Raw genomic sequence first — 13,898 nt, forward strand, 5'->3', positions numbered from 1 at the left:
CATTACTAAAGAACAAAGGCCTGTTCTTTATGAAAGGGAACCTTACATTACTAAAGAACAAAGGCCTGTTCTTCAGGAAAGGGAACCTTACATTACTAAAGAACAAAGGCCTGTTTTTCAGGAAAGGGAACCTTACATTACTAAAGAACAAAGGCCTGTTCTTCAGGAAAGGGAACCTTACATTACTAAAGAACGAAGGCCTGTTCTCTAGGAAAGGGAACCTTACATTACTAAAGAACGAAGGCCTGTTCTTTAGGAAAGGGAACCTTACATTACTAAAGAACAAAGACCTGTTCTTTAGGAAAGGGAACCTTACATTACTAAAGAACAAAGACCTGTTCTTTAGGAAAGGGAATCTTACATTACTAAAGAACAAAGACCTGTTCTTTAGGAAAGGGAACCTTACATTACTAAAGAACAAAGACCTGTTCTTTAGGTAAGGGAATCTTACATTACTAAAGAACAAAGACCTGTTTTTCAGGAAAGGGAACCTTACATTACTAAAGAACAAAGGCCTGTTCTTCAGGAAAGGGAACCTTACATTACTAAAGAACGAAGGCCTGTTCTCTAGGAAAGGGAACCTTACATTACTAAAGAACGAAGGCCTGTTCTTTAGGAAAGGGAACCTTACATTACTAAAGAACAAAGACCTGTTCTTTAGGAAAGGGAACCTTACATTACTAAAGAACAAAGACCTGTTCTTTAGGAAAGGGAATCTTACATTACTAAAGAACAAAGACCTGTTCTTTAGGAAAGGGAACCTTACATTACTAAAGAACAAAGACCTGTTCTTTAGGAAAGGGAATCTTACATTACTAAAGAACAAAGACCTGTTCTTCAGGAAAGGGAACCTTACATTACTAAAGAACAAAGACCTGTTCTTTAGGAAAGGGAATCTTACATTACTAAAGAACAAAGACCTGTTCTTTAGTAATGGAAGGTCAGCTTGACAACTTTTATGCTCGCTTTGACAACCAGCCGTCAAGACAGCCCCCTGCAGACCACCAACCCCCCACCGGCGAGTGTGCTGTGCGGAGCAAGATTAACGCACGTAAGGCTGCTGGCCCTGATGGCATCACCGGATGCATGCTCAAGGCCTGTAATGGCAGCTGACTGAGGTCCTAACTGACATATTCAACCTGTCACTGGCCGAAGGAGCTGTACCTACATGCTTCAAAACCACCTCAATGATGCCAGTGCCCAAACACTCCACTGCAGCAAGAATGAACGACTTTTGGACTTACACCCATCCTCATGAAGTGCTTCGAGAGGCTGTTCTTGGCTCATCTCAAAACCTGCCTACCACCCACACTGGACCCCCTCCAATTCGCCAACCGCCAGAACAGGTGTACAGAAGACGCCATCTCCACAGCGCTTCACTCCACCCTCTCCCACCTGGACAACACCTGGACATGGTTCCGATATCATTATCAAGTTTGCAGACGATACAACGGTGGTGGGCCTCATCAACAACAACGATGAGTCGGCCTACAGGGAGGAGGTCCAGCACTTGGCACTTCAGGAAGACCAAAGACTTCACACACACCCCAGTCCATATCAATGGAACGGCTTTAGGTTTCTGGGTGTCCACATCTCAGAGGACCTCTCTTGGACACTCAACACCTCAACCCTGGTCAAAAAGGCATAGCAGCGTCTCTTCTTCCTGAGGAGACTGAAGAAGATCTACATGTCTCCTCAGATCCTGGTATATATATATATATATATATATATATATATATATATATATATATATATATATACCATTTCATTCAATTCAGTTTATTTTGTATAGCCCAATATCACAAATAACAAACTCCCCTCAGAGGGCTTTACAATCTGTACACATACGACATCCCTGACCTTTGACCTCACATCGGATCAGGAAAAACTCCCCAAAAATAACCTTTGACAGGGAAAAAAGGGAAGAAACCTTCAGGAGAGCAACAGAGGAGGATCCCTCTTTTCTTCTATACTGGTCTAACAAGACCAGTACAGAGAAGAGTCTTTTATCAGCACTAAGGTCTAACAAGACCAGTACAGAGAAGAGTCTTTTATCAGCACTAAGGTCTAACAAGACCAGTACAGAGAAGAGTCTTTTATCAGCACTAAGGTCTAACAAGACCAGTACAGAGATGAGTCCTTTATCAGCACTAAGGTCTAACAAGACCAGTACAGAGAAGAGTCTTTTATCAGCACTAAGGTCTAACAAGACCAGTACGAAGATAAGTCCTTTATCAGCACTAAGGTCTAACAAGACCAGTACGGAGATGAGTCCTTTATCAGCACTAAGGTCTAACAAGACCAGTACGGAGATGAGTCCTTTATCAGCACTAAGGTCTAACAAGACCAGTACAGAGATGAGTCCTTTATCAGCACTAAGGTCTAACAAGACCAGTACAGGGATGAGTCCTTTATCAGCACTAAGGTCTAACAAGACCAGTACAGAGATGAGTCCTTTATCAGCACTAAGGTCTAACAAGACCAGTACAGAGATGAGTCCTTTATCAGCACTAAGGTCTAACAAGACCAGTACAGAGATGAGTCCTTTATCAGCACTAAGGTCTAACAAGACCAGTACAGAGATGAGTCCTTTATCAGCACTAAGGTCTAACAAGACCAGTACAGAGATGAGTCCTTTATCAGCACTAAGGTCTAACAGACCAGTACAGAGATGAGTCCTTTATCAGCACTAAGGTCTAACAAGACCAGTACAGAGATGAGTCCTTTATCAGCACTAAGGTCTAACAAGACCAGTACAGAGATGAGTCCTTTATCAGCACTAAGGTCTAACAAGACCAGTACAGAGATGAGTCCTACTTTCTCAAGGATCTTAGAGAGGAAGGGAAGGTTAGAGATCGGTCTGTAGTTAGCCAACACCTCTGGATTAAGAGTGGTCTTCTTCAGGAGAGGTTTAATTACAGCTACTTTGAAGGAATGTGGTACATGGCCTGTTAGCAAAGACACATTAACAATATCCAGCAGAGAGGTGCCAACTAAAGGCAACACGTCTTTAAGCAGCCTCGTTGGGATGGGGTCTAAGAGACAGGTAGACGGTTTAGAAGTAGAAACCGTTGAGGACAATTGGTCTAGGTTAATGGGAGAAAAGCTATCCAAATATACACCAGGGCATACAGCCGTTTCCAAGGCCACTCCTCTTGAAGACAGATCGGCAGTAGTTGAGGGCAAGAGATCATCAATCTTGCCTCTAATCTTTTCATTAAAGAAGTTCATGAAGTCATTACTACTGAGGTCTATAGGAATACACGGCTCCACAGAGCTGTGACTCTCTGTCAGCCTGGCTACAGTGCTAAAGAGAACCCTGGGGTTGTTCTTATTTTTCTCTATTACTGATGAGTAATAGGCTGCTCTGGCATTACGGAGAGCCTTTTTATATGTTTTAAGACTATCTCACCAAACTAAGCGTGAGTCTTCCAGATTGGTGGAACACCATATGCTTTAAAGCTTTGGTGAAGTTTGCTTTAGGTCGCGGGTCTGAGGGTTCTACCAGGGAGCAAACCTCCTTTGCCTCACTGTCTTCTTCTTCAGTGGGGCTATCGAGTCTAGTGTCATTCTCAGTGAGCCTGTAGCACTATCGACAAGATGATCAATCTGGGACGGACTAAAGTTAGCACAGGAGTCCTCCGTCACATTGAGACGTGGTATTGAATCAAATGCAGAAGGAATCTCTTCTTTAAATGTAGCTACAGCACTGTCAGTTAGACATCTGGTGTAGAAACTTTTGACTAACGGTGTACACTCCGGGAGTATAAACTCAAAAGTTATGAGGTAATGGTCTGACAGAAGAGGGTTCTGTGGGAAGACCTCCAAATGCTCAATGTCAATGCCATATGTAAGAACAAGGTCGAGGGTGTGGCCAAAGCAGTGAGTGGGTTTCTGTACTCTGACAGAAGCCAATCGAGTCCAACAATGAGATAAATGCAGTACTAAGGCAATTATTATCAATATCCACATGAATATTAAAATCTCCTACAATAATAACCTTATCAGTTTTAAGGACTAAACTTGATAAAAACTCTGAAAATTCAGATATAAATTCTGCATATGGACCTGGTGGCCGGTACAGTATAACAAATAGAATTGGCTGTAATGTTTTCCAGGTTGGATGTGAAAGACTAAGAACAAGGCTTTCAAATGAGTTGTAGTTTAGTTTAGGTTTAGGATTCATTAATAGGCTTGAGTCAAAGATGGCTGCTACTCCACCTCCTCGGCCGGTGCCTCGAGGAATGTGAGTATTAATAAGACTTGGAGGAGTTGATTCATTTAGGCTGACATATTCTTCATGGCTCAGCCAGGTTTCAGTAAGACACAATAAATCAATGTGATTGTCTGATATTAAATCATTTACTAATACAGCTTTAGATGACAGAGATCTAATATTTAGGAGTCCACATTTAATTATCCTGTTTTGTTGCACTGTTGCAGTAGTGATGTTAACCTGTATGAGGTTATTTTGTATGACTCCTCTTCTGGTTACTTTTGATTTAATTAATTTAAGTGGCCGTGGGACAGACACAGTCTCTATAGAGTTAAGGTTAAGGGTGGGTAACTGCTCCAATGGAAGTGCAGAGAAGGGTGGAAGACTACAACTCTGCTTCTGCTTCCTGATCTGAACTCTGGGTCATGGATTAAGTCCGTTAATCAACTTGGCCATGTTCACAGAAATGAGACGCGCTCCATCCCAAGTGGGATGAATGCCGTCTCGACTCATCAGATCAGGCTTTCCCCAGAAAGTCTTCCAGTTATCTATGTAGCCCACATTGTTTGCTGGGCACCACCTGGACAACCAGCGGTTGAATGACGACATGCGGCTATACATGTCATCATTGATCAGATTGGGGAGAGGGCCAGAGAAAACTACAGATACCATATATATATATATATATATATATATACACACACATGATATATATATTATATATATAATTATATACATATAATATAATTATATATATAATTGTATACATAATAATTAAATATAAATGTATATTTAGATATAAATATACAAAAAGGAATTGTTTACCTGCCATCTTTTAAAGTATTTAGATGTGTTGAAAAGGTTCTTTATTGTCGTATTCACAACATTTATTCCCTCCAACAACACTCATTAAATATGTATACAAATTGAGAATCAAAGACAAAAAAAAATGATGTTTGTTACATTTTAATTATTATTAATTTTTTCTCTCGCAAAAAGTCAAACAACCAAATATATTCCACTAGAAACAATATATATACACACATACACAAAATATATACATTTGTTTAACATAAGTATATATCCATGTATTATTATATTAAAAGCGAGATACAAATAAAAGGTCCTCTATAGGCTTTTATTCTGAATTGGCTCACCGGAAGTGAGTTTAATATTTTCCGGAACTTAACTGCTGCGCCAGTCAACGGAGAGAAGCTTTTATTAGAATCAATAACGGCAGAAAACCGATGATTTAGTTTATTAATCGAAGATGGACCGGCACCGGAAACAACCAGAGGGTTTACAACCGGAAACGAAGCTGCGAGGAGAAGGTGTGTTCTCTTTCTACTGCGTCTGCTCATAATGCTAAGCTAACGTTAGCTGCAGCTATCTCCGGAAGCTAAGGGTTCATTAAGAGTCTCGATGGTCACCGTGGATGACGTCATTTATAATAGTTTCCATAGCTCCAGGACCAATGAGGTCACAATACAGTAATAATCATTTAATAACAGGAACATGTGTAATAGTTATATTTCTGTTTATGAGTTATCACAAGTAAAACTATTAATATTGGACGATTTAAAGGAGTCCTTCAAAAGAGAAGAATCATCAGCACAGAGTACTTCAGAGTACCTCAGAATACGTCAGAGTACTTCAGAGTACCTCAGAATACGTCAGTACTTCAGAGTACCGTAGAGTACTTCTTCTTCAGAGTGCCTCAGAGAACGTCAGAGTACTTCTTCTTCAGAGTACCTCAGAGTACTACTTCAGAGTACGTCAGAGTACTTCTTCTTCAGAGTACCTCAGAGTACTACTTCAGAGTACGTCAGAGTACTTCTTCTTCAGAGTGCCTCAGAGAAAGTCAGAGTACCTCAGAGTACTTCTTCAGAGTACCTCAGAGTACGTCAGAGTACACAGTTCAGAGTACACAGTTCAGAGTACACAGCTACTTAATTCTACTTTTTGCTTTATGCTACTGAATAATACTTCATGTTACTTCATTCTACCTCATTTTACTTTATGCAACCTCATGCTACTTAATGCTCCCTAACTATACTGCATATTACCTCAAGCTACCTCATTCTACTCCATGCTACATCTTGCTACTTCATTCTATCTCATGCTACCTCATTCTACTCCATGCTACATCTTGCTACTTCATTCTATCTCATGCTACCTCATTCTACTCCATGCTACATCTTGCTACTTCATTCTATCTCATGCTACCTCATTCTACTTCATGCTACCTCATTCTACTTCATGCTACCTCATTCTACTTCATGCTACTTCATATTAGTTTGATCTACTACTTTGATCTACTGCTACTTCATTCTACTTCTTGCTACTTTGTTCTACTGCATAATACTTTATGCTACCTCAATCTACTTCATATTAGTTTGATGTACCTCTTGCTACTTCATGCCACTGCATTATACTTCATGCTACTTAGTTCTATCTCATTCTACTTCAGGCTAGGTTTCGCTACTTCATTCTACTGCATGCTATGTCCTGCTACTTCATTCTCTTTTATTCAACTTCATGCTACTGAATAATACGTCATGCTAACTCATTCTACTTCATGCTACCTCATACTAGATTTGGCTATTTCATCCTACTTCAGGCTACGCTTTTATACTTCATGCTACTTCCTATTACTTCAATCTACCTTATGCTACCTCGTTACTCCTCATTCTACTTCAGGCTATGTTTAGCTACTTCTTGCTATTTCATTATTCTCTATGCTACTTCATTATACTTTATTCTACTGCATAATACTTCCTGCTACTTCATGCTACTTCATGCTACCTCATGCGACTTAATTCTACTGCATAATATTGTATGCTACCTCATCCTACTTCATGTTACCTCATGCTTCCTCATGCTGCTGCATAATAATTCATGCTACCTAATTATACTCATCATGCCATTTCATTCTACCCAGTCTACTTCATTCTTCCTCGTGCTACCTCCTGTTACCTCATGCTACTTGATGCTACTTAATTTGACTTTATTCTACCTCATGCTATCGCATGATACTTCATACTACTGCATAATACTTCATGCTACACCATTCTACTTCCTGCTACCTCATTCTACTGCACATAATATTGTATGCTACGCCATTCTACTGCATACTAATTCATGCTACCTCATGCTACATCATTCTATTTCCTGCTACCTCATTCTACTGCATAATATTGTATGCTACCTCATCCTACTTAATGTTACCTCATGCTTATTCATTATTCATGCTCCTGCATACTAATTCATGCTACCTAATTATACTCATGCTATTTCATTCTACTTCATGCTATGTGTTGCTACTTAATGCAGAGGTAAACATCAGAATCAGAATCAGGTTTAATTGGCCAAGTAAGTTTGCACAAACAAGGAATTTGACTTGGTAAGGTGACTCTCAGTGTGCTTACACAAAATATACAACACAATGCAATACAATACAATACAGTATACAAATGTACTACTTAATACAAATATACAACACAATACAATACAGTATACAAACAAACAGTGCAATGGACTAAGGAGTTTAAGAGTATGTACAGGCGGAATGGCTATATACAGTGGCTGTGGAATGTTGCACAGCAGTAGTGCAAGAAGAAGTGGAGAGTGCGAGAAGGGCAGGGATTTAAAGTATATAAATATAAATATATATATGTATATATATGCTACAGTGGTGTTATTTGTTCAGTAGTGAGACGCGAGGGGGAAGAAACTGTTTTTGAGTCTGGAGGTTTTGGCTAACAGTGATCTGTAGCGTCTACCAGAGGGGAGGAGTTTGAATAGTTTGTGTCCGGGGTGTGAGGGGTCTGCAGTGATTTTTCCTGCCCGTTTCCTGACTCTGGAGGTGTACAGGTCTTGGATGGTGGGCAGGTTGGCACCGATGATCTTTACTGCAGACCTGACTGTCCGTTGGAGTCTGTTCTTGTCCAGTTTGGTGGCCGATCCCAACCAGACAGTGATTGAGGTGCACAGAACAGACTCTATGACTGCGGTGTAGAACAAGGTCAGCAGATCCTGAGGCAGGTTGTACTTCCTAAGCTGGCGCAGGAAGTACAGCCTCTGCTGGGCCTTCTTGATGATGGTGTTGATGTTGGGTTCCCACTTCAGATTCCGGGAGATTGTGGATCCCAGAAACCTGAAGGATTCCACAGCCAACAACGTAGTGTTGTGTATGATCTTAAACACTTTAAGAAAGGTACTTTAAATAAGGAAATGTAGTTCAGCTACTTTTCACTATCTGATGGAAACACAAACATGTGTTTAAATGTCATTCTGTGTCTCAGTTTTACCTTCAGATGTACGAAAAGTGATCGTTGGTGAAGAAGAAGTTCTCCCTGAACAGCAGAACTGGAGGTCCGGTCTGTACCAGGAGGACCCAGAGCCCCCACACATTAAAGGGGACCAGGAGGACCCAGAGCCCCCACACATTAAAGAGGAACAGGAGGAACTCTGGACCAGTCAGGAGGGAGAGCAGCTTCAAGGTCTGGAGGAGGCTGGTATCAAGTTCTCATTCACTACTGTGAAGAGTGAAGATGATGAAGAGGAAGCTCAGTCCTCTCATCTTCATCAAAGACAAACTGAACACATGGAAACAGAAGCTGATGGAGAGGACTGTGGAGGACCAGAACCAGACAGGAACCCAGATAGACATCTAGAACCAGACAGGAACCCAGATAGACATCTAGAACCAGACAGGAACCCAGACCCAGGGGACTCTTCAGAGACTGAAGTCAGTGATGGAGACTGGGAGGAGACCAGAGATCCTCCGTCAGGTTTAAAGAGTGAAAGAGTTGCCCTATCTTCGGTTGAGCGATCGTTCAGCTGCTCTGTATGTGGACAAAGATTCGGCCGGATGCCTCATCTGAATGCACACATGAGGATTCACACGGGAGAGAAACCATTCGGCTGCTCTATTTGCGGTAAGAGATTCTCTCAAAAGGGAAACTCGATCAGTCACATGAGACTTCACACGGGGGAGAAACCTTTCAGCTGCTCCGTGTGTAAAAAGCTCTTCAGATATAGTGGAGACGTCAGCAGACACATGAGGATCCACGCCGGGAAGAAAACCTTCCGCTGCAGCATTTGGGACACAGAACCGGAACCAGCAGGGAACTCAGATCCACAAAGTCTCTCACAACCAGACCCTGATGATAATCCTGCAGAACCCGAGACTGAGGCCACCGACGACAGTTGGCAGGAGACCCGAGAAGCCGCTTCAAACGCTGATGTCGCTGGAAGCAACGCGGACAAAGAGTCATTCGGTTGCTCAGATTGTGGGAGAGCGTTCTGCCGAAGGGACCACCTGATGAGCCATATGAGAATCCACACAGGGGAGAAACCGTTCAGCTGCTCAGTTTGTCAGAAACGTTTCAGCTGCAGCGGGAACATTTTGGCACATATGAGAATTCACACAGGGGAGAAACCGTTTGAGTGCTCATTCTGCAACAAAAGCTTCAGCCAGAAAGGAACTCTGCAGCTCCACATGAGAATTCACACGGGAGAGAAACCGTTCGGTTGTCCGTTTTGCAACAAGAGATTCGCCCACAAGAGACGCATGATGCTGCACACGTCGGTCCACACGGAGGAGAAGCGCTTCAGCTGCAGCACTTGTGACAAAAGGTTCACTTGGTACACGCAGCTGAAAACACACAAGTGTGTCACCGAGTCGCCTCAGCGCCGCCAAAGTGAGAAGAAGGTGCCGACCACAGAGTTGTTCCGCTGCACCGAGTGCGACAAGACGTTCAGCCTGAAGGGCAACCTGAAGACGCACCTGAGAATCCACACGGGAGAGAAACCGTTCCGCTGCTCTGTCTGCTGCAAAAGTTTCAAACAGAATGTTCATCTCACGGAGCACATGACGATTCACACGGGGGAGAAACTGTATAACTGTCGCGTTTGTGGGAAAGGATTCAACAAGAAGTCCCTTATTAAAAACCACCCGTGTGTTTGATTCTCACGTTGTCATGACGTTGTCCTGATTCTCATTCATTCTCATTCACTGAGTTGAGTCTCTCCGTCTCCTGTCAAGTTGATTAAGCTAAAATAAAGTTTTGAACCTTATAAGCAACTGAATTCATCGAGAAATATAAGTTGTGAAATATTTTACTTTGAAAAGCTTTATTATTTTCCATTCTCTAAATAGAAAATAGTTTGTTAATATTAAATCAACAGTTTCACTTTCATCTCTGCTTTCTGTAAATCAATTTGTATTTACATTAGAATAAACACAACATTGATATTGTGGCTGTGGTTCAATAATAATAATGATGTATTTATCGACTGATCAGTTTGTAATCATGGAGCCGGATGATGAGTCGTGGTCTTACATACATTAAGGATCCAGATACCACGTCCAACGGGATCAGAGGTTAAAGTACCGTATTCATGAGACTGAGTTTGACCCTCAATCCTCACGTTTTCTGCCTGATCAGCAGAACCAGAGTCTTAACCATCACATTACATAACATTACATTACATTACATTTCATGTCATTTAGCTGACGCTTTTATCCAAAGCGACTTACAATAAGTGCATTAAACCATGAGTCCAAACTCAGAACAACAAGAATCAAGAAGGTACAATTTCTTCAATAACGTTAAACTACAAAGTGCTATCATTAAGAGACATTTAAGTGCTACTAAAGTGTTAAACAACAAAGTGCTATCATTAAGAGACATTTAAGTGCTACTAAAGTGTTAAACTACAAAGTGCTATCAGTAAGGGACATTTAAGTGCTACTAAAGTGCTACTACGGCGCTACCGTCCCTATTCAAGGTGTAGTCACTAAGATGTGTTTTTAGTCTGTAGAGACTTCCTGTCCTGATGTCAATGGGGAGCTCGTTCCACCAATGAGGAGCCAGCACAGCAAACAGTCGTGACTTTGAGTGTTTAGCTCGAAGTGAAGGAGCTACAAGCCGATTGGCAGAAGCCGAGCGAAGTGAACGAGCTGGGGTGTACGGTTAGACCATGTCCTGGGTGTACGGTTAGACCATGTCCTGGGTGTGAGGTTAGACCATGTCCTGGGTGTGAGGTTAGACCATGTCCTGGGTGTAAAGTTAGACCATGTCCTGGGTGTGAGGTTAGACCATATCCTGGGTGTGAGGTTAGACCATATCCTGGTGTGAGGTTAGACCATGTCCTGGGTGTGAGGTTAGACCATGTCCTGGGTGTGAGGTTAGACCATATCCTGGTGTGAGGTTAGACCATGTCCTGGGTGTGAGGTTAGACCATGTCCTGGGTGTGAGGTTAGACCATGTCCTGGGTGTGTTGTCAGTCAGGGAGAGTTGACTGACAGGTGTCACACCGAGGTTCCTGGCAGTCGGGGGCGGGGCCAACACTGAGTTGTTGAAGGTGATAGTCAGGTCGTGGGTGGGAGAGCCTTTTCCTAGAAGGAGAAGGTCAGTCTTGTCCGAAGACTCCCACGAAAGACTCCTAGGTCTTTATCCTCCGAGTCTTGACTCCAACGAAAGACTCCTAGGTCTTTATCCTCCGAGTCTTGACTCCAACCAAAGACTCCTAGGTCTTTATCCTCCGAGTCTTGACTCCCACGAAAGACTCCTAGGTCTTTATCCTCCGAGTCTTGACTCCAACCAAAGACTCCTAGGTCTTTATCCTCCGAGTCTTGACTCCCACGAAAGACTCCTAGGTCTTTATCCTCCGAGTCTTGACTCCCACGAAAGACTCCTAGGTCTTTATCCTCCGAGTCTTGACTCCAACCAAAGACTCCTAGGTCTTTATCCTCCGAGTCTTGACTCCAACCAAAGACTCCTAGGTCTTTATCCTCCGAGTCTTGACTCCCACGAAAGACTCCTAGGTCTTTATCCTCCGAGTCTTGACTCCCACGAAAGACTCCTAGGTCTTTATCCTCCGAGTCTTGACTCCAACCAAAGACTCCTAGGTCTTTATCCTCCGAGTCTTGACTCCAATGAAAGACTCCTAGGTCTTTATCCTCTGAGTCTTGACTCCCACAAAAGACTCCAGTGTCTTTATCCTCCGAGTCTTGACTCCCACGAAAGACTCGTAGGTCTTTATCCTCTGAGTCTTGACTCCCACGAAAGACTCCTAGGTCTTTATCCTCCGAGTCTTGACTCCAATGAAAGACTCCTAGGTCTTTATCCTCTGAGTCTTGACTCCCACGAAAGACTCCTAGGTCTTTATCCTCCGAGTCTTGACTCCAACCAAAGACTCCTAGGTCTTTATCCTCCGAGTCTTGACTCCAACGAAAGACTCCTAGGTCTTTATCCTCAGAGTCTTCATACGAGGAGTCTTCCCTGACGCTACAAGCCCCAACCTGGTTATACACCCGAGTTGGCGGTAATTGGTTACAGCTGTGTCGAGCCCGCCCTCAGGTCGTTGAAGGAATTGCCCACTCAGTGATCGATACTGGTAAGCAGGGGATCCTTGCTACCAGTGAAGTCTCAGTTTGCTAGAATGTGAAATTCTTGCCAAACTGATTAAGGACAAAGATCTGTTTACCTCAAGGTAGAAAGTAGAATATAGTTTAGTCCCTAGTAGATTTGGATTACAGAGCAAATACTGAAATCCTAGCTGGTTTGGTTGACTTTTCAGACACTTGTGTAAAAAAGCAACAAATCGCAGCTCAAAATGTTCAAATTAGAAAGACAGTACAGACTATCATTCTAGTATAACTAAATACAGCAGATACAGTAGTAATATAGCAGAGAAACCTATTTAAAGAATATACTCAGCAAGATACAGGAAGTCCCAGAAGTCACTGGACACACAGCTCAGATGATTTGCATGTGCACATAAATAAAAATAAACATCTTCATCCTTCTGTTCTAAATTACTCTGCTGGTTGTTTTTATAAGTATTTATAAGCAGTTCTCTGGTCTGCATTAAAGAGAATATAAATACTTTTATCAGATCCACGGTCAGTGGTTCCACTCCACGCTTCTCTTGGTTAATTGTAACACTTCCGGGTTAGCACACGTAAGCTCTCAATGCAGCTAGCTGGAGATTAGCATCCACAACACAGTAACACCGTCGTTACTAGACGCTACTGCTAGTACTACTACTACTACAAAGTACCGCGTGCCCAGCTAGCAGCAGAGCCTCCCAGTAGAACCAGTAGGACCAGTAGAACCAGTGGGTCCAGTAGAACTACTAGAACCAGTAGGACCAGTAGAACTCACGCATCCAGCAGCAGCAGAGCCAGCTCCGAGTCCAGCTGGAGCCCCGTGGCCGCTCGCAGGGCTCTCCACCTCGGGAACGCGGACCCGATGTTGATCCGGGTCTTGTCTCGCTCCTTGTCCGAGGCCTTCTTGTCCGAGGAGCGCTTGTTCTTCTTCTTGGGGGGGAAACGCGGAAGGTTTCCTTCCGCCGAACGCTTCGAGCTGCTCTCCGCCATCTTTCACAGGAAGCAGCACGAGACCCGGAAGGACCTCCTCTTCTTCTGTGACGGAGTGGACTCCTATCCGACCCACATGTTCATGTGTTGCATTAGAGACTTCAAGTGGCGTCTTCTAGAATGTATCCCTCCTCTCTTACCGTAGCTCGCTCCTTTTGTTTCACTGATAATGTAATGCAATGTAATGTAATGCAATGCAATGTAATGTAATGTAATGCAATGCGATGTAATGTAATGTAATGCAATGCGATGTAATGTAATGTAATGCAATGCAATGCAATGTAATGCAAT

The 13,898-nt window shown here is 42.8% G+C and overlaps 1 protein-coding gene across 1 annotated transcript; it reads left to right on the forward strand.

The window, feature by feature from the left end:
• The first annotated feature begins 8,877 nt into the window (after window positions 1-8,877).
• LOC117739337 (gastrula zinc finger protein XlCGF8.2DB-like) lies at window positions 8,878-10,383 on the forward strand. Its single transcript, XM_034545689.1, has one exon. It carries the CDS (start codon window positions 9,090-9,092, stop codon window positions 10,185-10,187), a length of 1,098 nt encoding a protein of 365 aa, XP_034401580.1. The 5' UTR covers window positions 8,878-9,089; the 3' UTR covers window positions 10,188-10,383.
• The last annotated feature ends 3,515 nt before the right edge of the window (window positions 10,384-13,898 follow it).

Source organism: Cyclopterus lumpus, chromosome 11 (assembly GCF_009769545.1).
Source record: "Cyclopterus lumpus isolate fCycLum1 chromosome 11, fCycLum1.pri, whole genome shotgun sequence".
NCBI classification, from domain to species: Eukaryota; Metazoa; Chordata; class Actinopteri; order Perciformes; family Cyclopteridae; genus Cyclopterus; species Cyclopterus lumpus.